General features: G+C 44.5%; 1 protein-coding gene across 1 annotated transcript in view; it reads right to left on the bottom strand.

Annotated features, from left to right (window-relative positions):
* Window positions 1–25,341, bottom strand: part of Gask1b (golgi associated kinase 1B) — a gene marked incomplete at its 5' end in the record, with an annotated part of 40,508 nt that extends 15,167 nt beyond the window's left edge. Inside the window, 2 exons of the mRNA XM_010628007.3 lie at window positions 12,203–12,417; window positions 25,281–25,341. Of these exons, the coding sequence (XP_010626309.1) occupies window positions 12,203–12,417; window positions 25,281–25,341 (276 nt within the window). The remainder of the gene's footprint in view (window positions 1–12,202; window positions 12,418–25,280) is intronic.

The following is a 25,341-nucleotide window of genomic DNA, read 5'->3' as shown; positions in this document are numbered from 1 at the left end:
CCCTGTTCTGCAGACATAGTGTTTAAAATCCATACACCACCCCTCTGGTAAGGACCGAAGCCAAGCACTGCCATGCCACAGAGAGACTCTGGATGGAGTCAGCGGCACTGAGAGTCTATTTTGGGGCAAGAAAACTCATGTTCTATAATTTGAACAAAAGGAGGATAATGAAAATAGTCTCTTGCCAAAGGCCCACCCTCCACCAGCGGAAGATTTTTAAAGACCAGGAAGACTGAGAACAACAATAACTTTTACATTCTGTGAAATTTTGCTTTATAGAATGAATTTATACTAAGCAAATAAGTCTAATATATCAATGAAATAAGCTCATTCTAATGAAGTTTTCTTTAAAATGTTTTCTGTCAATGAAATGAGACACCATTTCTAACTGAAATCATTAAATAAAATTATAAACTAAAAATTGTGTTCATTACTTCTGAAAGAATATTGTAACTTAAAACATCTCTGGTTGAAGATGACGTGTATTAATACTCAGTATTCATATAGAATTGCTATCAATTTTATTTTCCCCATAATGTGCATTTTATTCAAAGGGAATTGACAAAAATATGACAAGTTATATGACTATATTAAAATGCAGTTCTCATATGTTTAATAGAATCTAATAGAGCAAATCCAATGGCTGCTTAAGACTCATTCTTTTCAATGTAATTCACTTCTCTTTTAAAAATTAATTTTGACAAACTATTATTTTCTGGTGATTAAAAATAAATTTTGCTTCTAAATTAAACATTTTTTCAAACATTAGAATTTGTCCTTCTAAGATATATTTGTTTCTACACTCCTTGAATTAGAAAGTTGCTATACAAATAAAGCTCTTTACATAAATTGGCTAAAATATTCCAAAATGTCACTAATGCACTTCACATTATAAAATTTCTAGTCATCAAAATAATCCAAAAAAAATCCAAAATGGCAGGAATTAAATGTTGCCATATTATAAATGAACAGTGAGTACAACGGAAGGTTATTCTGGCATAAAAAAGAATGAAATCCTGTCATTACAGAAACATGAATGGAACTAGAGAACATTACATTAAATGATATAAATCAGGCACATAAAATACCCTATGTTCTTTCATGTGTGGAAGATTCTGATGTAATAGGAGTTGAGAGTAAATTACCAGAAAACAGGGAGGGTCACGGGATAGAAGGATGGAGAGAAGGCAATTAACGGGCAGAGTTGTGCTTGTGTAGGAGGAAGAACATAATGTTCTATAGCACAGTAAGGTAACGGCGGTTGACGACTACCTGTACATTTCAGAAGACCTAGTAGAGAGGATCTGGAATGGTCTCAACACAACCAAATGATACATCTGAGGTGAGGAATACACCAATTATCCTGATCTGATCATTATACACATATATTGAAACATCACACTGATAAACAGGCACAATCCTGTCTCAAAAAATAAGAACCCAGATACATCAAGTAAAGGTACAAGTTCTCAATGATGAATGTAAATGTACTGTACACCTAAAATGTACCAATAAAATAACTTAAGAGAAAAAAGTATTTTAGCATTTAAAAGAATGCACCAAGTTCTCAAGGGAGCAGACACCTGAGGAATCTGTGCCCTCCCTCACGGGAGACACACTGTGTGTGATGCAGACCCACTTAGGAGGCAGTGCCCGGCTTCCCCGGAAGTCCAGTGCCTTCTAGCTACAGGGGCTGCTGAGAAGCTTGGCCTCTATGGTCACTGTGAGAAAGTGGCCTCTAAAAGTCAAGCTTCTGCTAGAAAAATTCCATCAGGGGAGACCCACTGGTCATCAGTGCCTCCATATTTACGCTCTGGTCGTGCCAGGGTCTTGAAGAGCATTTAGCACCAGAGCACTATGTCCCACATTAGGCTCACGGAGAAGGAAGACAGTGGCCTTAGGAAGGAAGGCTTATTTAACACTACCGTTGGCTTCCAAGGCTTTGAGAAGGCCTAATTCTCAGCGGGAAGGGAGTCAACTTCACAAAAGGAGATTTGGCAGACTTCCTAGATCAGATGCCGTGTGAAGGGTGAAATCTGGAAGAGCTCCGTGTGAGCCCTAGAATGGTCAGGCGGGACTGCAAGGGCTGGTCACCCAGGACGACATTGGGAAAGAGCCCCTCCGAGAAACAAGGGGGTGCTGTCTCCCAGGACACAGGTCATTCCATCAGCTTCAGGAGGCAAGTCACCAAATCTGTAAGGACGCTTGAGGCTCCAGATTGAGTACTGTCTGGACAGAAATCCACAACTCAAACACCTTGAATAATCAAATTCTTTAAGCAGTTTCCTGTATGTCAACTCCTGGCTTTGTACATAAAGTAAAATAAAAAATACTAAAGTGTGCTAATGGGAAAAACAGAATAAATAATTATAAAGCAAACTATTCAAATAAAACGTAAGGCCAAGAGAAGTTTTTCACATGATGTTACAAGGGCCAAAAGCAATAAACATGCTCAGTGGTATGTTACATTAAGTGTCTGGCTCCATCCTGGAGAATGTTTCCTGGCTCCTGCCTGGAAGGCACACGTCCTCCCTAATGTCCACTTCCTACCACACCCTCATTTCTGGAAGCACAAAACTACAGTTTGGCTAGGCCCTGCTCTTCCCTCGTCCCTGGAAGTACATTACGGCAAGTCACAGAGAACATCAGAGTCAGATGCACTTACAGGCAGTAGGTCAGCCGGTGAGAACACAGATGGACCCACTTACGGATGCACAGATTCCCACACAAATGCTTACAAAATGATTCTGAAACTGATCGGAAAGGTGAACACTGACTTCATGAAACAGACACGTCAGGAAGAAGGTGCAGGAGAGGAGTTGGAGGGAAGGGGCCATGAGTCAAAGGGACTTCCGCTGATTATTATATCTCTCCAGTAAGACTGAATACAGCCAGGTGTGGTGGCACTCAACTGTAGGAGGATTTGGGAGGCTGAGGCAGGAGGACTGCTATGAGTTCGAGGCCAGCCTGGGCTACACAGTGAGTTGAAGGCCAGCCAGAACTACACAGCAAGACTTTCTCTCTCGCTCTCTCTCAAAAAAAAAAGACTAAATAAAAATATTTGATAGACTGACAGACAGGATGGTACTTGATACCGGGGTCTTCACACTGAGCTACATCCCCAGCCCTTTTTCATTTTTTTATTTTGAGATAAGGTCTTACTGAGTCACTACATTGACTGACAGGATAATTCTGGAAGGGAAAAACCTATCATGTGTTTTGTTAAATTTGTGCGTTTGGACTTTTTTAAAGGTCCCTACAGACAGAATAGAGATGCTGAGGTACATAATCAAAGAATAAAATCTCAACAGGCTGCAAAATCTAGGGGCTAAGAGCCTGCAGTTAGCAAACGCATCAGGAAGGCATCTCTTTAGTTTGCCCTGCTGTACAAAGTCACAGTCTCTTTCCCAAGCCAGCCCGATCTCAGGCACAAGCAAACCGCCTTACCTGACCTTGTGGTTTCTTACAGCACAAAGCTCTGCAACCAGCAGCTCTACACTGGAAAGCTCAAAGCCCTGCACGGTCCTGACCACTAAGGGATGGGGAGACTCAGAAAATCACTCCTATGTGTGCATACAAATATCTAGTGTCAATTAAATTCTTATAAAGGGGTTGATTCAAAGGAACGATGGTGATGTTGCCCTATAAGTACCTGGCATTGCTTGGTACAGGTATTTCGTGTGCATTATTTTATGATATTCTCATAACAAATATGCAAGGAAGTTGAAGTCAGTCTCCCATTAAAAGAATACGCTGGGGCAAAACATGTGGTAGAAAATAAGCTTAACATGCACAAAGCCTGAGGTCTGATCCCCTCGCCAAAATAATAATAAAATTAATTAAAAATCAGAGACTATTAACCTTTTATTGTCAAAAATAAGCTGGAATTTAAAAATTCAACTTGTTTGAGGTATACACTAAACTATGTCGTTTGTCTATAAAATGTAATGTAATAAAAAAACTGTTAGAAATAAAAAAAATTCTACTGGACTTTCAGAAAAGGGGGGAGCTTCATCTCGCTGCGTGGGTCCCAGGAGACTTGCAGAGAGGGCGCTGAGCTGGACCCGTGTCCGGTGGGGAATGGAAGAAGCAGCGCTGCAGGGGGTGCGAGTCTGGGTGATGGGGGGGGTCAACTACAGCGCGTGCGCAGACTGTATCTGGGGGGGGCACGCAGCAGCCCAGAGTGGACTGCAGCAGGGAGAGGATCCGGTTAGGGTGCTTCTACCCTGGGATAAACAATCAAGACCTGAGTGGAAATTCCTTTTACAGAAAAATAACCACTACACTAATGAAGGCATCCATACGATCAAATCAGAACAGCCCCATTTTGCGATGTCTGGTGAACTCGTGGATTCGTGCAGGCTCTATAATTGCTAATATCACAGAACCAACTGCCCAGGAATCAAATGAGTCCCAGTAAAGGAGCACAGCACAATCTATACAGAATCCTGACCAAACAAATCCAAGGTAAACACGATCCAGCCTCTAAATTCCACACCATGGTACAAAGGACTCAGCTAAGAGCACCGTCGCCAACACAGAGTCCGGAGTGGAACCTCCAGAAAGCCAGGCTCTGGTCTCTGCGATAATGGAAAGGAGAAGGAAAGGGAAAAAAGTGTGGAAGGAGAGTCCTAAATCCTGAGCTTTATTTGAATCCTGCTACAAGCAAGTAAAAATACACCCGTATTATTTATGAAACAAGGAAACATTTCATCACTGACTGGGAACCTGACGGGAATTTCGGGCAAGTTGTGGGTGTGATAACAACAATGTACTTGTGTGTCTCACCTTCTAGGGATTCACACTGGAGTGTTACAGGCAAGGTGTCGTGATTTACTTCAAATTAACGCAGGTGTGGGGAGTAAAACACACAAGGTTAGTATGGAACTTGACGGCCATGAGCGGGTGATTGCTGAAAGGGGGTAACAGGATTTGGGGTTCGCTATCACATGTTCTTTGCATATGTTTAATTTTTGCAATTTCTTTTGGTCCTGGGGATTGAACACATGCAAAGCATATGTTCTACCACTGACCTACATCCCCAGGCTCCATGAGAACCTTAAGGTACTAAGGTATTTCAACTTTATTTGCCAATCAAATGGAAATCCTCAGATCTGCTTTAAAAGGCAAGGCTACATACAGACACCGACTCCCCATGATAAATGTGAACTCAGTACCGTGAACACATACTAGTACATTTTTAAAAAGGAAAGACTGCAGACAAGGAGCTTGGTTAGAAATCTGTTCTGCGTCCTGGACTACACTGGTGAATCTAAGGCAGCGGTCATGAGAATAAAAAGGACAAGGCCACAGGAGTGATTCCAAGGAGTTGTTGAAGTCCGCTGCTTCTTGGCTGTGAGGTATCAAGCAAAAGGAGATTAAAAGGTGCTTCAAAATTCTCATGCCTGGCAGGTTTAAAAATAGCAATGCCATGAATGGAGATAGATAAGCCAAGAGGGCAAAGCCCCAGGGCATGGAGTGACAGATTTGCTTCCAGATCTCAAGGTTGAAAACTAAAGAGCCCACTTGCTATTTTAAGCAAAAATTTTAAATATTATGCATCGTACTTTCTACTCAAGTGTGATGACTTATTTGCAAATAAAGTGTTATAAATTACACTTGTTTTAATGAAATAAGTGGATAAAAGTAAGGTAAATCTTTTCAGAACTAATATTAAAATAACCTACATCCTTCTGTAATAAAAATAGCTTCTGGGCGTGGTTTAGCCATCCCCTTGTCCTTCTCACTGCAAAACTCCATTTCTTTTTCAAAAGTAGCTGTGTATGCTGCTAGTACATTGAATCCCCTGCAGAAAAGAAATAAACACGTGACAGTTGCCTATTGCAAGCAGTACTCAGAAAAATGAAATACTATTTCACAATCATTTTTGAAGTCTCCTATGGGCATCTGAAATAAGATATCATTACCTTATTAAGTAACACCATGCATTGTCATAAGTAGTATCCACACTGAAATAATTTCACTCATAACAAAGGGTAAACATCTTTACACAATTAAAATTCTATAATCACCCAAGACCTCAGTGCTTCACATACACATTCCTGCAAAGTTGGGGATTTAACATGTTTAGCATCTAAAACCTCACAGTCCCCAAATCTTTACCTTAGAAAGTGACTCCAAGATAATCACTCTGATTCTCTCCACTAAAAGAACATGGAAATACATCTTAACAAACAATAAAAGGCAGAAGTAAACTGTTGCCAAAACTCTGAACCTTGACAATTTTTGCTCACCTGATCCCAGCCGATTACCATGCTAATGAATATGACCAACGTTAGCTGGAACAAGACTTTCTTTGATAACTGGAGTCAAGGAATTATCTGACCAGATCAACTCTCATTGTGAGCTAGCAAATAAATGAGAGACTATATCATTGGCTTGCTTGGACATAACAATAAATACAGGATCGGAGGTCATCTACTTTGGCAGATTTCTAAATCTGCAAAACAATAAGGCCGACCCAAAGTACCGGGAACCCCAGTGTCCAGGACCCAAGAGCACTGTGGCATGCTGTCAAGCACCTCGCTCTGTGAGAGCTTCCTCCCTCACTTCTGAAAGCCCTAGGCCAGATGTTGTACCACTGCACAGTACAGAAATGGGACAGCATCCTTCGGAGCCTTCATCATCTCTCAAAGCGGCCACAATCAGAATCTTTCTTTGCTTAGCACTTAGAATGTTCCCAAAGAAACAAATAACTTATTCATAAAAAGTATTAAGTTCTCTCCTATTTAGAAGATAGTTAGAATTTTTACTTTTATCACACCAGTTAAGTGGAGAAAAAAATACCCACAGGATTGAAGGAGGAAGAAATAGGTCAAAGATTAATGCCTTTCAGTGGAATTGATTAGATTCCAGAAATAATTCTTTAGAAGCCAGGTTAAGAGGAGGGGAAGAGTTAACTAAAAAGAGACTATTTTGGTGGGGCTGCTTATCTATTCATATTGCGGTTGCTTATTGAACTTAGGAACATAAATTCATTACTCACAGCCATCTGAGAAAATTACCCTTAGGAAACAGGAAGTTCCTGTAAGCAACATTCTTCCCATTTAGTGAGCTTGTTCACATTTCTCAGCCCTTGGCCAGAATCCTTCTCCTTCAAACTACCTTCCTGCCTCTGGGGCTCCCCTGACTTCAACAAGCTCTTCCATTTCTAGAGTAAATGTCACACTCTCTGCCTACCCTCTCTCACCTCCAATTCTGCAAGAACTGGGAGATCTGACTTCTTTCAGTGGGCTTTTAAACTCAATTATGGCACCTGATCGATTCTGCTGCGGTCATCTGTCTCCTATTCCTAGATTCTGCCACTCTTGAGGGCAGAGACTGTTGTTTCTTTTCTTTTTTTTCATCACCAGCAACAAATCTGCTCAGTGTTTGAAACAGACAAGAGGTCAGGAAGATCTGTGAAATTCAAGTAACGTGTGCAATTTGAGGTTGTTGCTAGCCATAGGAGTGAGAGCTTCACAGCACACAGCTTTGTCTTTCCCCTCCATGCAGAAACAAATCAACTTCTCCCTGAATAAATAGCTATTCCTGGGAAGCTGAAACACATAATGGAGTCCATCAAAGAGTAAGAATATTTTCTATTCATTTAATTATTTTACCTTCTAAACTTGTAATTTTCTTTTTCAATAAATTACTTATTTCTATATTACAAGTACACTTTTATTTCTTTCACTTTCGACTATTCTAATTTGACACTCTGGATTTAATATTTTTCTATAACTAGATAGGTTGTTTTTAATCAAAAATCCCTATGCACCTGTGACATTTCCACACAGTTTGCTGCTAACAGGAAGATTGCAAAGTTGACTAAGACAGGGAATTGGCTTTGAGAAGTTCACAGTTTACTGGAGACAGACTAGTCAAAAGGTATTTACCTTAATGGCCCAGGACCTATAGGATAGGTACGAAAAACGAGATGAACATAAAGAAATGAAATTAGTTCAGAATGACTTGCAACTTGATGAATAGAATGAATGGCAAAACAGGTCACTTGACTCTTACGTCTACTCCTACTTCTAGATCCTTAATTGGCTTCATTAGTGAGTACCACTCACAACCTTGTCACCACACATCATTCTAAACACATGTATAAAAATCTCTCAGCACCAGCCCTCTACAAATGAGCTGAAACTGTACTATTCTACAGATGGAGAGACCAAGAAGAGGAAGGCTCAAGCAGCCTCTCAAGGGTAAATCGTTACGAGCTGTGGAGCTGGGCTCACATTTTGAAGACTGGCTCCAAAGCCTCAGCTCCTAAACATTCTGTTACGGTGGCTCCTCGGTTAGAAGCAAGTTTTCTACATTCCGAATTTGCTCCTGTTATTTCATATCATCTTTTGAGAGAAATCTGAACAAGTCTTAGAAAGACAAATGCTCTCTAGAACACTTCTCGATGTCTTCCTCATGGTGCTGAATTTCTATCTGTGTGGTTTACAACCCCACGCTCCAAGAATAAGACATGGCTTGTGCCTCTCCCACATTCCACAGAGCAGGACAATGGCATTGCCTTTATGAATGTAGATTTGTTAAGTGGTAAAACAGAAAGGATGCAGTGTACAGAAAATTAACAACTGGCTCTGTACTCCCTTGCCTTGGCCCAAGTATCATAGAGCAAGTGATTCTGGTGTGCTCTAGGCATAACCTGTGTAAGATCATTCCCAAATTCCATGAACTACATTCCTGAATACCATTTAAATAAGGAATATTTGTGACTTTAAAATAACTTTTTCAATGTAATCGATGAGGTTGTTGAAGTAAAATAATAGCTTTACTATAATATTCTCATTTATCTGTGTAGTAAATATTTTCCCATTCTATGTCTTTCTATAAACGTGCTAAATACAGAGAGTTAAAGAACCGATTAAGACATGATCTTGAATAAGAGTACAAAATTCCTGGAGAGTAAAAATCTACTATAAACAAAGTCAAAAGAAAGCCAATAAATTAAAGAAACAGTATTATTGTTTGAGTCACAGCTATGTTTTGGGTCTACAATGTCCTGTGAGGACCCACACATGGAAGGCTCAGTCCTCTGGGTGGCGCTATAGCAAGGAGGTGGAGTTTTTAAGAGGTGGGGCCTAGGGCTAGTCTTCTGGCTGGCAAGATCGGTGAAATTCCAGTCTCTTCCTCTTTCTCTCCTTTGCTTCCTGCTTTGCACAGCCTCAAGTTGTGCTGTGTTCTTTCCCACTTCTGCCCCAAAGCAATGAAGCCCCAAATCATGGGCTGAAACCTTTAAAACCGTGAGCCAAAGTACATCTTATTTCTTTATAAGTTGGTTTTCTCCGGTAATTGTTATAGCTAGGGAACACTGACTGACACACACACATATAAATGGCTAGAGGGAAATTTTCATGATATATAAAATGGCTTTGTCAATCAGCTAGAACAAGGTGTGAAGTGCAGTAAAAATGGCAGGGATTTGAAAACAATAAATATTGAGAAGTATGTTCTGACTCATAATGAAGAGCATAAACAGATCCCACTGTCCTCCGGAAGACAGGTAAAAATAGTAATTTTCTCTGTACTTCCCACAATTAGCGTGAAGAGGGCGACAGGCCCCCCTGTGCCGTGTTCATGGCATCACCAAAGTACGCAGCAGCGACACCCTGGCTCGGGTGGTTTCTCCTTGCTCCGTTGGGGCAGTGGAGCAGGGTTTGAAGGCAGCACACATCTTGGGAGCCAAGGTCTTTCCCTGGATATTCTGCCACATTTCTTTGAGACAGGCAGTGCCACTCTCCCCTTACCGAAACCGAAACTCTCCGTATCAAATGCTAAGTGTAGGACACATGTAGGATGCATTTATGTGTTCAGTAAGAGATGAACATTGCCAATTCCATATTTTCCTCTGTGCGTTTTCTTGTCCTATCTTTTACAGGCCATCATCTCCCTCAAACTCTTCCTTCTCCACTGTCTATTTCACCACATAGTGATCTCCCTCTCTTAACCTCAGAAAAACTACAACTTATATTCAGCCAGCCATTCTTATATGGCTCTATCCTTCGTTTCGCATATTATATTTTCCCAGCTGAATGCTAAAAGGAAAAGCATTGGAGTCTGGTAGCTGGCATGATCATCCTATAACTCTTCTTTGCTCACGTGGCTGTTTCAATAGTACAGAGTACCCTAAATGTTGCACAGATACGTTTCTTTGGTGGAACAGTAGTTGGAGCTTCCCTCAACAGAAAACAATGGAGAAGACAGTAAGGAGGCGATGGGATTTACTCAGGACCATAACTAAAGCTCAGGCGACTAGCCATTTAGGCAAGTGTTTGCCATCTTCTCATTATAGGGCATTCCTTATGCTGATCAACTCAAATCTCAAGGTCATTCTTTTCTCAAAGTCTTCACTGCCAAATGCATGGATTCCTTCTCCACACAGAACTTCAACATCCCTGCTATCCACTTCCCAAATCTGACCTCACAAGGAGCAGATTTACATGCTTAACCCCAGGACTATTAACTCACTCTCCATTTTATTCTTTTACTTTATCATACCACCTTGCTCCATGAACCAAGGGATAGCACGCTCGTTGTTATACACTAATGGTTAACAATACTGAATGGAGAGTTAGGCTGACATCTTCCCCTGGGGACTTCCTGGCAGTGTAATGCTGCACAAGCTAGGTAACTGCTGAGAGCTAATGCCCCACCGCATTTCTGCACCTCTTGTATCAAGGTTTGCTTTCCAGTTCATTTTTACTGATTGACTGATCAACTGATGGATTGTGCTGGAGATTATATCCAGGATCTTATCCATGTTGGGCAAGTGCTCTACCACTAAGCCCTTATTCTGCACGTATTTTTGAGGATGCTGGGATAGTCGGCAGCTTCAGGAAATAGATAGCAGCTCCCTGACTTGAATAGAGAGCAGATCTGTTTCCTGACCAAGACGACAGTGGTTGTGTATCATTCCAAGGTAAGTGCGTTCCCGCTGACAAGTCCCTTTTGAGATCGAGGGTCTGTGAAGCATAGGGTTCTTCACCAATGAGACAAGCAGATTCTCTGAAGCATTCGCCATCTCTGAAGCATTCACCAGGCCACGCTCTCTCACACCAATGGAACAGCAAGGTAAAGGGGACATGAAGCTCATAGCACCTACTCGTCCCTGAGTAATAAATCACATGTTTCTGACCCAGGATTTTTGTGTCCTCTGCTAGCATCTTTCACTCTGTGTAGCAGGCTAACTTGTCAGCTGGCAAGAAAAGCAAAAATCTTAAAAGCTTCATACTCTTGATCACAACCTCGGCAGGCCTCAGTTTCCCCACATGTCCAATGAAGAGCAGGTCCCTAGCGCAGGGGAATGAGTGGGTGCAATCTGCAGGACATAAGGCCTGCTCCCCCGTGGCTGCACGCTTTCCACAGAGGCTCTTCCGCAGCCCCATCCGGACCGGCCACCACACACCACCGCCACCGGAGACCATCCTCTTTTTCATCACATCTCGGCTCCCAGGCTTGGCTCTGGGAACGCTAGTTTTCTCCCTACATTTTGGTCCCTCACTATTTCCTTCCTGTAGTAACACACACAGAAACAAACTAAACAAAGGAGAGCATTTTGTGGATGCCACGAAAACAGGAGAAGAGAAAGTCAGTAATAAGAAGGACGAGGTGGAGAGAGTGGTGGCATCTTTACAGGATGGAGAAAAGAGTTATAAGGAAAGTAAAAAATGTCAACCACCACTTAACTACATAGATGGTCATCGTGTATCATTCTCCTTAATGAAAACTGTCCAAACAAGTGAAACAAAAACAGAAGAAATGTGGCTCTAACTTATGTAGCTCAATGACCCCTAAAACACAGTGCAAATGTTGGAAAGAAGGCACACTAGCAATGAGCAGGTCCCAGGGAATCCCAGCTCCAGCTTCTAGCATTTGTGAGAGCTTAGCCTCACCAAGCCTGAGTTTATTCACCTCCCAAACAGTGTAAGATGAACCCTCATCACTCAATAAATTATTAAACTATTGCAGGATGACCAGAAAAATTACTCCTTCAGACAAAAAAACAGGGATGTTTATAGCCACTTCTTTTACAACGCTAAGATTTTGTAACTTGCACCCCACAGTTTTCAAATCCAGCATTACAGAATTTGAACTCTGACTTCATTCCATGCTGAAAACACCTTGGAGTCAGACTTACCTCGTTCAGTCTCATATAAATACTTACTCGACTGGATAAACGTACCTGTAACAAGAAATCGAAGAGCGCCACCTTGGACCACTCGTGGTGGTGGATTTCTGTGCAGCCCCACTCGGGTCTGGGCACCCGGCCGTGCAGCCAGCACTTCTGTCTCAGTGAGTGCTGATAGGCTCCCCAGGTGAGCTGAACCGATGAATGGGTATCATTACTCGCTGGAGCCAGAGATGAGTCCCAGAGAACCAGGGGATGTGGGCGGCCATCTGCGGAATCAAAACAAGCTCGCTCTCAGTATGCTGTGCATGGACCGGATGTGCCCTCAGACCTCACACTCTTTCCAGCCTTGCTCACCTGTTCAATGACAGAGATGGAGCAGACCCTATTGCAGGGTCTCTCTGTCTTCTGAAGCGTGAATATTTTTATACCTCCATGATGCCTCCCATTATGAATCTCACAAAGTGGAAAGTTATTGTTAGACAGTGGAAAAATTTTAAACAAGCTACTTCATAGATGTGGCAGGAATAGGTTACTAACCACCAATAACAACATTCTCTGCTAAAGTGGTTTTACTCCACATCTAAAAGGAGCCACCACAAAAAAGGAAAGAACTTAGACATTTATAATTGTCTATTTAATGTCTGAGTGGAGCTGCTCTATTTGTAATAACAACTGTCTGATTTTCTGAGGCCATATTATGATGCCAGGAAGAAAGAGAATTTTTAGAAGTTACAAATTTCGAAGTAAAATTGCATGGTTTATACTGATCACTATAATCTCCAAAGAATTTTTAAATTTTTTTATAGAAACTGTGCATGCCCAGCAGTGCTCTTGGTAATGGATCATTTATCCACACACAAAATCGCCGAGTATATGCAGCCATGCGTCTGCATGGATGACGCTTTTCCCTCAGCTTGTTTGTGTCTCGCTCACTCCTGATAAGTTAGAAATGCAAATTCTTTCATTGCTAAACTGAGTAAAAATGACAAGCCACGCGAAGTCATCTTAAAAACAGGAAAGACCAGATAAGACACATTGAACAGCACTTCAGTCTGACACAGCATTTACTTCTGCCAAATAAAGTTACAGAGAGATGAGGCTGAGGAACTTGCTTACAACTCAGAAGTCAGTAAGATGCTGTGAGAGAAAAAGGTGCACCAATCTCTGTCCTTACAGGCCCAAACAGCAGAGGTCACGGAAATTATGGCTGGAATGCCCAGACATGTCTCAAGCATTTTTAAATCCCTTTTAAATAGACTCAAATGTTCTCAACCTTTAACTTTCTTCACCTTGCTATGAACTTTTATCACCATCTTTGTTACTTGTTTTTTGTGGAGTTCTCTATAGAAAAGTCATCTTCTTAAATGTTTTGGAAGGTGGTAGTGCCCTCACTTTAATGATTTTAACAGCATTCACTTAATTATTTTAATCACCGCATTTCAGAAAAACTGCTTTCTCTTTTGCCTGGGAAGTTAGGTCAGGGAATGCAGAGTCCTTCGCACTACACAAAATATTGACAGGCAATGACGAGAGAAAGAGGAGGAAACATGAGCTGTCACTGGAGAATTTTGTTTGTAGCATCACCTCTTTCCTTTCTACTGCCTTTCACCTTACTAAATGACTTGGGGCCGTGAAGACCTCATCATTTCCTTGGATATACGATCATGTTGAACATTTATACCTGAAATACTGTGCCAGTTAAATAAAGAGGGAATAAATTTCAAGCAAAGCCAGACTATCCCAGGCAGAAGACAGGTTGGGGCAAGTGTGACCAGATAGGAACAGGAGCACGCCTCGGGTTTCAAAGGCCCACACCACACACATTTGAGAAAGACCACCAGGAAGCTCTGTGCATCAGAGTCTGCTCTGCGCGTCAGGCACCGAGAGCACTTTGCATCCCCAGGGAGAGGGAATGAAAGGATCTGAAAGCTAACCTGAATCCCAACTACACAAATCAGTGCTCCGGCCTGCACAACAATTCACACAGAGCTCTCTCAGAACAAAGAACTGCTCTACATAAACAACCGGAACCTTCTGGCCTCTCTCCCCCTCTGCCCCTTGTAAAAGCAAATTGCTTCTTTAGGAAACATGAGAAAAATGTATAGCTAAGAAAACCAAACTCAGCTATAACCCATAATTCCTTCTGCTGCTTACATATTTACCTCCATTGTATTTCGCATAACTTTTATTCTCACTGGAATATATAAATGGATTCCCACAATTTAAAAAATGAGAACTGCATAGCTTGTGGTGAAAGCCCAGACTGGAATAATCCCAGATCTTCTGAAAACCAGTCATCAACTTCTTAGCCTTGTGATGGCAGAACAGTTCTACAACCTCTTGAAGTCTTGTTTTCCTCTTACACAAGATGAGGTCGATAGAGTCCCTTCATATACTGTTAGGATCGAATGAAATTACGCACACTGAAAATTTACTCTATGCATTTTTATCATTTCTTCATGGTGAAAATATTCAGAACCCTTTCGTCTAACTTTCTGAAATATACGTGTATGTAATTGTTAGCTGTAGTCACCTACCATGTAATGGTAGATGTGGCAGATTGTTTAATGTGATTTAAGCATTACACAACGTATACATGTATTAAAACATCATATGGTACTCCAATAATATGTCAAATTTTCATGTTTGATTTATCTGTTAATTAAAGACAGGAAAAAATAAAAACATAATTCTCAACTTGGTGTCTAACACAGATGCATCTCCCAGAAATGTTTTCTAATGACTAAATAATATATATAATACAATCTTGTAACTCATCAGTCTACAACTGACCGTTTCTGTTTATTAAGCAATTACTTCATGTCAAGCACTGCTCTAGAGCCTCAGGCTAAATGCATAAATAAATAAATGTCAAGTACCTTTGATTTCATGAGCTTACATTTCTACTAGGGAAAATAAAAATTAAGCAAAGAAATATTTTGGGATCATCTTGCATTTATCGATCATCATGACCACTTCACTAAGTACTGTATCATAAATACCGATCTGATGACCAAGTACTTCTGTGATTTGGAGGCAGTCACCCAGCCAACCTCTCAGAGGACAATTGGGGCTATTTTAGACCTTGAGGACCAGGCAGTCTGCATGTGCAGCTGTTCCTCTCTCTCCCTGCTCACCTTCACGTCACTATGGCACAAAAGCAGTCATAGATCAATACGAGGAACTGATCGGGATTATTCCAATACAATTTATTACGATCACTGAAGTTGGAACTTCATATGATTTTCAAGTGTCATGCTAATTGTGAAAACATTCCTAGTTTACAAAACAAAAATAGGGTTGGGCCATCTTGGCTAGTTTCGAGCCTCTGAGCTTACTGGATTTCCTTTGCCATTTCTCTGCTTTAAACCATCAATTCTCTCACCATGGTCAGCAAGGCTGCCCAGCTCGGCGCGGGGGAGCTATCACCCCGAGAATTCCACTTCCTCTAAAGCATGGCTTTTCAAAGAACTAAATGAACTTTGACAGATCTGAAGTGATGACAGAAAAATAGCCTCTAAAAATGGGCACCTGGTTAAAGCAACTTCCCCTGAAGTGTTTCGGGCCAAGATGCATTCATCTCTTTGCATTCGAGTTTGTCAAAATGATGCAGTGCTGTGCTCTCCAGGGAGATTTCAACGGCGAAGAGATAAAATTCTAACTGTCAGAGCAGTGAGAAAGCAGGTTTTAAAAGATCCGTGGGTGTTCTTGTGAATTAAAGGTTACACAGCTGTCTTAAAAAATGAGGCTTGCCAGGGAGACTTTTTTTCTTTCTGGTATCTGAATATCTCCCCTGAATTTTGATTTCCCAAGTTGTTTTCTATTCACAAGCAAAAAGAAGATGTTCTTCTGAAAAGATGGACGTGGAAACTAACCGGGAAGAAATGAGCCTCACAATCTTCTTTGCCAGGTGTATGAAACGCACTTCGCTCTGCCAAGCTGCAGGTGAAGGCTGAGCACATTCGGGGAAGCTGTGAATGTCTGTCCATCCACATCCATCCCTGAGCCACAGTAGCTTAAAATGTCCTGAGCTCAGAATCCCAAGTCCTTTCCATCGCATGCACCAAGTTCCAAGAATCTTGGTGAACAAGACAAAAGGGAAGTGACAGTCAGGACCCATTACACAAAACCACGGCCAGTCAGAACCTGTGAGCAACCCTGTGGCGGGAAACGGATGGAGCCGGGCTCTGTCACAACTGCCAACATTGTCAGGAGGGACACCTTAATGCTGTGTTCCCCTCGCGGTATACAAGGCGGACTGATGTGGTCACCACCCAGTGATCCTGCAGCAGGAGCCATGGTGTTGGTCATAACTTAAGTACCATCAGCTCTATTTTTCTACAGCACTTATCAGAGGAGGATTTTGCAGTTGAGAAATATTAGACTGAAGTGAAAAAGCACATGCTCTCTTGGCCTGAAGCTGGTGAAGGTGAGAAACTTTAACAAGCATGAGAGAGGTCAGATCAGGAATGCAAGACTTGTGACAGCCGTAGGGGAGGAGTGGGTTTTACATAAGCACAGGATTTACAAGTATTTACGGATGGCCCCTGCTCACTGCAACATAATTCACAACTTCTGGGCTGTGGAAGGAAGCGAGGTGACCATCGTCAGATGAATGGGTAAAAAATAAGTATTTAATGGGATCCTATTCAACCATTCAAAAGGGTGATTCTGTCACTTACAACAACATGGGTGAAACTGGAGAATGCAATGCTAGGTGAAGTAAAAAGCCAGGCTCGGGAAAACACATGCTGCATGGTCTTACTTCTCTGTGGAATCTAAAGAACCTGAACTCAGAACTGGAGAACAGAGTGACCATTACAAGTGTCTGGGAAAGGTGGACAGACAGGGAAAGGGGAGATGCTGATCCAAAGGTTCATAGGTAGAGTCCGGAAGAGCGAGCTTGGGCCAGGGATTTGGCTCAGCGGCACAGCGCCTACCTCACAAGCACAAGGTCCTGAGTTCGATCCTCAGTACCAATAAAAAAAAAAAACAAACAAACAGGAAGAAGGAGCTTCAGTGATCCGTTGCACAGAATGATGACAATAAGGACAGGTGCACTGTGCATTTCAAAAGTGACCAGAGAGAATCTAAACACTGCTGCCCAAAACAATGCTGTGTGTGGTGCTCCAGACTCACTTAGCCTGATTAATCACATCACATTATAAACGTACATTAAAATCTCACAATTTGTGCTCCATAAACATATACAATTATTATCAATTAAAAATAAGATTATTCTAAAAACAACAGAAAAAAAAAGATTTCTAAGATTTGAAATATACTTCTTCAAGCAAAGAGTAAAGGCATTTACTTCTATAACTTCTTCACTTCACAGCTTATTTTCTTTCCTCGAGGTTGTGCTTAATTCATATCGTCCATTTGTTTCCTCAAAAGTCAGGTGAAACCAAAGGAGCAGGAAAGAATGTTTTAACCACTTTCTCAGTCACAAATGACCCAAACTGTCTAAACCACCGGCTATGCTGTGAAGACAGAGTCCTCCCTGTTCCGAACCTTTGGACTCACAGGCAGAACTCTTGACTTTCCAGGTCTGCCCTGGGCCTCTGCTACATAAAAACTTCTGCTGTAAGCACAGAAACCCCCACCTTCTTCCTGTCTGGATGCTTCACTTAAAAACTCAGAGACACGAGTTGCCTCCCAGGGTGGCAGTGTAGTGACTGAACCAATCCCAGACAACCGCATGTGCCCCAGAAGGCCCAGTGACCGGAGATCGCTGAGCGACTTGGTCCAGGAAGACATGGAGCTTGCTCATTCCCAGGTAAAGAAGCCATGGGTTCCCGATCACAGCAAGGTCTTCACAGCACGGGACATGAACGAACTCACTCTGTACTTCCAACTGATTTACCTCATTTCACCCCCAAACCCCAACCTCCAGGTTTTAAGATCCAGTTACAGTTTCCTGAGCAATTCTGCCAACATAAGGTTTTCACAGTCTGCTTTCTACACCCATCCCATCTCTTACTCCCTGACATTCTCTCTCCCGGAAGTCTTTGCAGTCTACCTAGTCCCCTGCAGTTAATGCTCTAAGCGAAGCTCCTGTCCTCCCTCCCCTGCAGCACCTGTGGAACCGTCCATGGTGGTTCCTCTAGCCCGGCCTGGGTCATGACTTCTGTGCTGTCTCCTGCCCTCCATGCTGAAGGCCCCACCAGAAGCCAGGGCTACATCTGGGTGGACCACAGCAAGGAAAGGCCCAGGCTGCAGTCACTGGAGGCCAGCCTGGAGGGGAGGGACAACAGGAGGCTGTTCGAGGCCCAGGGATGGGGACCACTACTGCCTCATCAATGTACCGCCAGTTCCTCAGAAACGTCTGGACCAAAGCAAACACCCAAGAGTTTTCATCAAATGGATGAGGTTTTAGGATCACTCAATGTTCTCGGATTGTACCTAAGTTCTAAGACATGGCCAGTAGACCTAGGAAAAAATTAGTTATGACATCCTAGCAACGTGCAGTTTCAAAATCCTCACCGTCCAGGAGAGAGAGTAACAGGAAATGGGCACAGGCTGCAGGCCTAGCAGGCTGGTCCCGGGGACAGAGACTGAGGACATCGGCTCCTGCAATGCTGGCTCTGCCCAGTGCCGCTGTGCGCCCCGGCACACGTGCGGGTTTCTGCATCTGTACAGCAATGTCGGCGGATGGGACTGCGATAAAACTGGATGCCATCGTGAAAGCGAAGTGCCTCGCCCTCCACACACAATGGTGAGGTTATTGTCTGCTAAAGATTCCAAGAACTTTCCTTAAATAAAAAATGCAGGTGCATTATATTTAGTTGAAGCACACATTGATCGACACAAGCAAAATTAAGAAAATCTACAGAAACATCATGACGTGTGAACCCAGTGTAGGACCTGAATCAAACAGCAGGTGACATCTGTGGGTTACTCTGTGCGAGGCGCCGTTGTACACAGGTGACCATGTTAGCTCGAGGCTGAGGTAAGTGCTGTCACCATACCAACGTGTCACCACTGCCGTCCTTACTGAACTAACGGAAAGCAAGGGATAGGGAGATAGGGTGACTCACCCAGGTCACAGTGCGGCAGGGGACAGAGTCAGAATTTGGTAGGGGGTCTGCACTGACTGTCCTCAGCTTGACCACAAAGCCATTCCAATGAGAGAGACTGTGTGCTTTTTTCCAGTACTCAGTCAGAGTTTCACACGTAGAAGGAAATGCCAGCAAACTGAACTGATTACAACTTCCCTGATCTGAAACTGGGAAATTTGCCCATTCATTAAGGTAGGAAGGGCTGTCCGGCCCCTACTGCAGCTGTGTGGTCAACAGAGCGACCCAGGTGTGCACCACAGTCCTCCACGGAGAGAGGGCATGGGAGATGTTAGCTCCTGAAATCGGCGAAGGGAAGATTCTCTCTAGAACTTTGCCTGTAATGCCGGCACTGTGGGAGGGAGAGGCAGGAGGACTCAATTTGTGCCCTGCCCAAGCAACTTCACAAGACTCTGTCCCAGAATACAATAGGATGGAGATGTAGCTCAGTGTGAAGGCCTTGGGGTCAATCCTCAGTACCACACACACACACAAAATTCCCCAGGCCACTGAGCTTGTGCACAGGACCCGAGACTAGAATGGTGGCTGGCACAAGGAGGTGCTCAATGAATATTTGTTAAAGGAACAAAGACAGGCAAGGTCCTGGCGCAGGCACAGAGCCTGCGTGGAGTCAGGCACATGTCCTGTGGTTACCGTGGCAACCGCTTCTCCCTCCATCCCAGGCACAGGGGTCAGAGATGGATAGCCAAAGCCGGAGCAGTTGCTGGGCTCTGCCTGCCTGTGAAGGCATGTGGCGGGCAGGACAGGGCTCAGGAAACCATTGCCCCTGATGAGGGCCAGCACCAGGCCAGCCAGGGGATCTGACTGCTAAAGGAAAAGCCTCAGTGCGCTTCAGATCAGGAGCACAATATGCTTCCAACTCATGGTTTCAAAAGCCAAACACAGCCAGACACTCCCAGATGCACGTTTTGAGAAAGCGGGCTGATGTGTCAGAGATCTCCAGGATCCTGTCCCTGCCTGCCAGCGGGACCCATGCGAGATGCAGGGCTGCCCTCCCACTGCCTACCACCTCACCCGGGGGCCACAGCTCCAAGGGGCCCAAGCAGGCAGCAAACCCTGCACAATACACACGTCCTGCTGCACAGTAAGGAGAGGTAATGCAGGCTGGGAAACGGAGAGAGGCCTGGGGATCTACTGCGAATTTCAATGGAAGCGTGCAGGGGACGGCAGTCTTTCATCCAGAGCCTGGCAGGCAGAATGCCCAGAGCTAGGCTACCTTGATTCAGTGTGACAGCTCTGCGGCAATAAAGCAGCATTCTAAAAATAAAGCATACATAATGCTTCTCCCATGCTGGGCCTGAGAAATAGTACCACGCTAAACGCTGCCCAAATGGGCTCCCTGGGAGTCCTCACTCCGCTCTGCACAGACCAGGAGGGAGGCTTTGGCAAGCTGCTGCAGGAAAGACCAGCAGGCCTGGGGCTTCTTGTTTACACAGACTCAGTCTGCTTTGTCCTGTCCTAGATAAGCACCTTAAAATATCTTGCTCTAAAAGGTTATCTACCTGCATCTACACCACCCAGGGTCTGGAGACTTCTGTACGTATGGATCTAAGAGTTTTACAAGGCCAGACAGAAAACACACCAGGTGTTCAGACACACAGACCTATGACTGCTTAGAGTAAAAACAAGAGCAGCTGGATCCGGGAGTGGTGGCCTGTGCCTATAATCCCAGCACTCTGGGAGGCTGAGGCAGGATGAGCACAAGTTCCAGCCCAGCCTGTGCAACGTAGCAAGACTATCAAAAATAAAAAAATTAAAAGGTCTTGGGATGTAGCTTAGGGTGAAGGCCCTGGATTCAATTCCTACTTCTGGGGGAAAAGAGAAAAGGAAGGAAAGAGGGAAGGAGAGAGGGAGGAAGGGAGGGAAGAAAAAGGGGAAGGGAAGAGAGGGAGGCAATCTTAAGTATTAGAGTTTCTGCATTAAAAAGCGAAACATGGGAACGAGTGTTCAGACTGGTAAATGATATTTCCACTCTCCACTATGCATAAAGATGTTATCAATGCTACTGAATTGGAAAACATGACGAGGCTTGTTGGCATAGTGGTAAAATCAGAAAGCACCATGCCAGAACCTGTACGGTTTTGCCATCACCCATAATTGCACCAGGCTGACACAATGTGCATCCTCAGAAGCCCACAGAGGTGTTGGGACAGATTCTCAGCTCATGGGCTGCGTGACCTAGGGAAAACATCATTACCTCCAAGCCTCGGGACACCCGATTTACAACAACAGTGGTGTCCACTGTGCAGAACTGTCCAGGGATATGGTGGACAGACACCAGATGTGGACAGGTAAAGCTTGACGCACCGCACTGCATTCTGTATGGATTCACAGTTGAATCGCATCGCAAAATGATTTCTTAAAAAGGACCCTTGGTGCTTGCTTTCGTGTTTATTCCTCCCACTTACGAACTGGCCGTGATGTGCACAGTGACAGTCGCTGGACGGTGCCGTGCTGCGCTGCGTTACCCACATCACTCCCTACCTGATTACCACCCCGCCCTTCCAGAGTACACCTTCCATCTTCTAGGATCGCTCCGGACTGCACCTGTAGCCAGTGGTCTAGCGAACCGAGCAACGCTGGCAGGTCCACCCCACTCAACTACATCTTCTGGTATTTGGGGAAAACATCTAGAACTCACCATCGTGCAGCCAAGCGCTTGTCCCCAGCTAACCTGTGCCAGCACTGGGCCATGTGCTGACCGTATCAACTCCACCAATGTCAGACCCAAAAGTGGGATGTAGGCCAACCACCGTGACTTGCTACAGCTCCTCTTTTGACTTTTCAACTTCAGGGCGGAGCAAAAGCACTCAGCGGAACCCATGTTTTGGATGTGAGTCTTAATCTCTTCCGTGATGGATGCCCTCCAGCGTCCTGTGTCACTGGGGCACTGGGGTGCTGTGTGAGGTGTCTGCCATGAGACCGAGCACTTTAAACAGACACCTCTGTGTGGACACAGCAGGTGCACGTAGTGCTCATGTGGGCTCTGGTCATGCTGCAGACAGACAGGTCAGGGGAGGAGTGCTCAGGAGAGTGGGCACATCAGCTCACTTTCAGCTTCTAATACTCAGCAATCAAAGCATAACCCACTGCAAGCCAAGAAGAATCTGAGAGGCCAAGGGCAGCAAACCACTGCAGCATCTGGCTCTCCTTCACAGCTCCCTTCGTATCTCACAAAGCCTTTTTCTGTCCTGGAAGTCTGTAGGACTTAAGTAAGGTGTCTGGTTGGGGTTTCACTGCGCTGTGCATCAAATGCCTGTCTAGAATCTCCAGGCCTGACACCTGCGTACCCTTCCTAGGACTAAATGCGATGACGGAAGCACAGCTCTCAGGACAGAACAACACGTGGCACCCAGTAACATTCAGTAACTCTGCTGCTCTAGTAAAGTGGGCGCCTCTTTGAAAAGACAGTGGCCATAGCCTGTGCCATGTGTTAAAGAACCAGGTGTGCCAGTCGGCTGTGATATGGGAAGAGGAGACAGACAGACTTGTGGCCCCTCTGAGGATGTGTGCAGGGAAGCAGGCTGATCACATGACCTTGAGCAGCTGAGGTGAAAAAGTTCCTACTGCAGGGGATGCTTGCAAAGATGAACTGAGATGACCCAAATTCCATTTGCAGTGTAGACTGGCTGCCTATCTACACTACATGTGGATTTATTTTTGTAAACATGAATTAAACATCAGAGAACAGAAACAATACTTAGATTACTCACAGGATTTGCTTACTCTCCCCGATATGAAAAGATACCAAGGCAGGGCGTCAGAGAAAGGTACACCTCAGCTAAATCCCACCACTCTACCTTTAGAAAACCCATCTTCTAATTATACTGCAGGATGACACAAACATACCGCACTGGTACTGATGACTCTTGTCATCACAGCCCTATCAAGTAACTATTACGGTATTTGCATTATCATGAGGCCACAAAAAGCATTTTTTAAAAAAACCTTCATGATGAATTCTTTGTTTCTTGTTTTTTGTTTGGAGACCGGGTCTCATTATGGAGTTCAGGCTGACCTTGAGCTCACTATGGAGCCCAGGCTTGATTTATTTCTTTAGCTAAGTGTGAAAGGGCATCAGAGAGAACAAGCAAAGGTCTGGCATTGTTTGAGATATAATCTCAGGAATTTAATCCATCAAATTGAGTCACATGAGGCAGAAGTGGCTTCTTCCCCTCGATACTTAGGTATGCATGCAAAGAGACCACGCAGGCCACGCTGGATTACTAAACTTCTGCTTCGAATTGAATCATTATTCTCAAAGGTACCGAAAACCCGGAGCACAGACAGAAATATATCTCAGAAGAATCCTGGTGATAAGAAGCTTAATGAAGCAATCGGGATACACGGGTTTCAGTTACAGGCTGGTCACTTGCAGAAATGATCTTTCAGGCTTGAAGGGTTTGCAACCAACAATGTAAACTTGGCACTTCATGTGTGATGGGAGTAGCCAAGACGTACTAAAGGTTTACTTCCTGCCCAGAATCACGTGTTTCCCTTGTACAAATTACAATGACCTGTTGTTAATGTCATTCCACTGCTAAGGAAACTTAGGGTTCAAATCCAGGGAGACCCCGGCAAGAGCTCAGGCACCCTAAGGAATTCACCCAGCTTCCTCTTAAGAGCACCCTAAGGAAGCTCAAAGGACACGCGGAGTGCCCTCCCGCCCCCTCAGATAGGTCCAAGGGTTCACCTCTTCTCTGCGGCCTTTAGGCATGAGCATGAACGGCCAAAGAGGATAACAAAGGGACTCCTGTAGCCCGCTTTCCCAGGATAGTCTCCATGCATTCCTCTCACCCCAGTGCCCCCCAGGCTGCTCTTTGACTACTGTGAGCTGTAACCTACAGGATGAGCGACAGACATTTTCACTCAAGTCCAAGGTTACGAAGTTATGCTGGGAAGTTTGCTGGACCTACCTTCAAAACCCTCCTGAGCCACACAATTGGCGTGGGGATCGAAGCCAGTTGCTTTGCCTGAGTAAGTCTCAGTCTTTAAACTGGGAATAACAGCAGTACCTGCCTCCGTGGCCTGGTCCTAAGACGTGTAAGGAGTCCATGCCTGGTAAACAGTAAGCCTAATAAGATTTAGCTTTCTCTCTCACTAAATGTTTCATCTAATTGGCACTGCTGTAATCCTGGGAGAGTACAAACTTCAAAATGCACTGTGAATCTGGAGCACTTAGCCATGAACCAGTAAGCACATCACTGGCGCCAAAGACGATCCACTCTAGAACTAAATTATAAACCCGGAGCCAATGGGAGACTGGCTCAATTCTCACTTACTCCCACGAGGATTAATCCATTCCATTCCCGTCCTCCTGAGAGCCTCACTGAAATGCTAGATTTCCTAGGCCCAGGGAGGATTTCACAATCACAAGAAGTATCTTTGGAGCTGCCAAGCTCTGTGAGGTCCTGTTTAGCCCCTCGGGCCACTGTATCTCCAGTGGCAACTTCTGGAATCATTCTGTACTCAAACAAGAGCCACTGGCTGATGTGCCGTGGATATTGACTGAATATCCTCTGTGTGCAGGGCATGACCACAGCCGCTGGCTACAGGCCGAGTTCCCTTGACATTTGTCTCCCAAGAACACAGAATCCTGGACAGCAGGCCCGTGAACCACGTCGTGAAGCTTGAAGAACTCACGGGGCCAGGCCCGGCCCACCAGCACCGAGCACAGCAGCAGTTACCTCCTCACTGCCATCACCTTAACCTGCCCAAGGGGAAGAGCAACCAGGGGCTGGATCTCACTTGCTCTGGCTCTGGGCCCTTTAAAGGTTCCGCCTGCTGAAGAAAGAGAATTCACTTCTTTCTTTTGGAAACTTTCAGAGTTTCTTCTACCCGCAGGGCCACCTAGAATGACAGGCCTAGCTGTCGGGGAAGGTCCTGGCCTCCGCCCCGCCTCTCACCACGCACAACTGCCACTGGCCGTCCTGGCGACTGGAAAGGAGGCCCACCCTCGCCCCGCAGGCTCCGCGTCCGAGCCAGGCCAAGAAAAGCCTATAGAAAGAGAGGGAAGGAGAGCCGGAGAGCCCGCCCGCACGGGATGTTACCTTGGGTGAACTCCGACCTCCTGCTGGCCGAGGGCAGCGTCCGGTTGAGGCCCAGGATCCT

The sequence above is a fragment of the Fukomys damarensis genome, unplaced genomic scaffold (genome assembly GCF_012274545.1).
Source record: "Fukomys damarensis isolate Sample0158 unplaced genomic scaffold, DMR_v1.0_HiC HiC_scaffold_38, whole genome shotgun sequence".
Taxonomy (NCBI): domain Eukaryota; kingdom Metazoa; phylum Chordata; class Mammalia; order Rodentia; family Bathyergidae; genus Fukomys; species Fukomys damarensis.
This window is presented reverse-complemented; position numbering and strand designations above follow the sequence as displayed.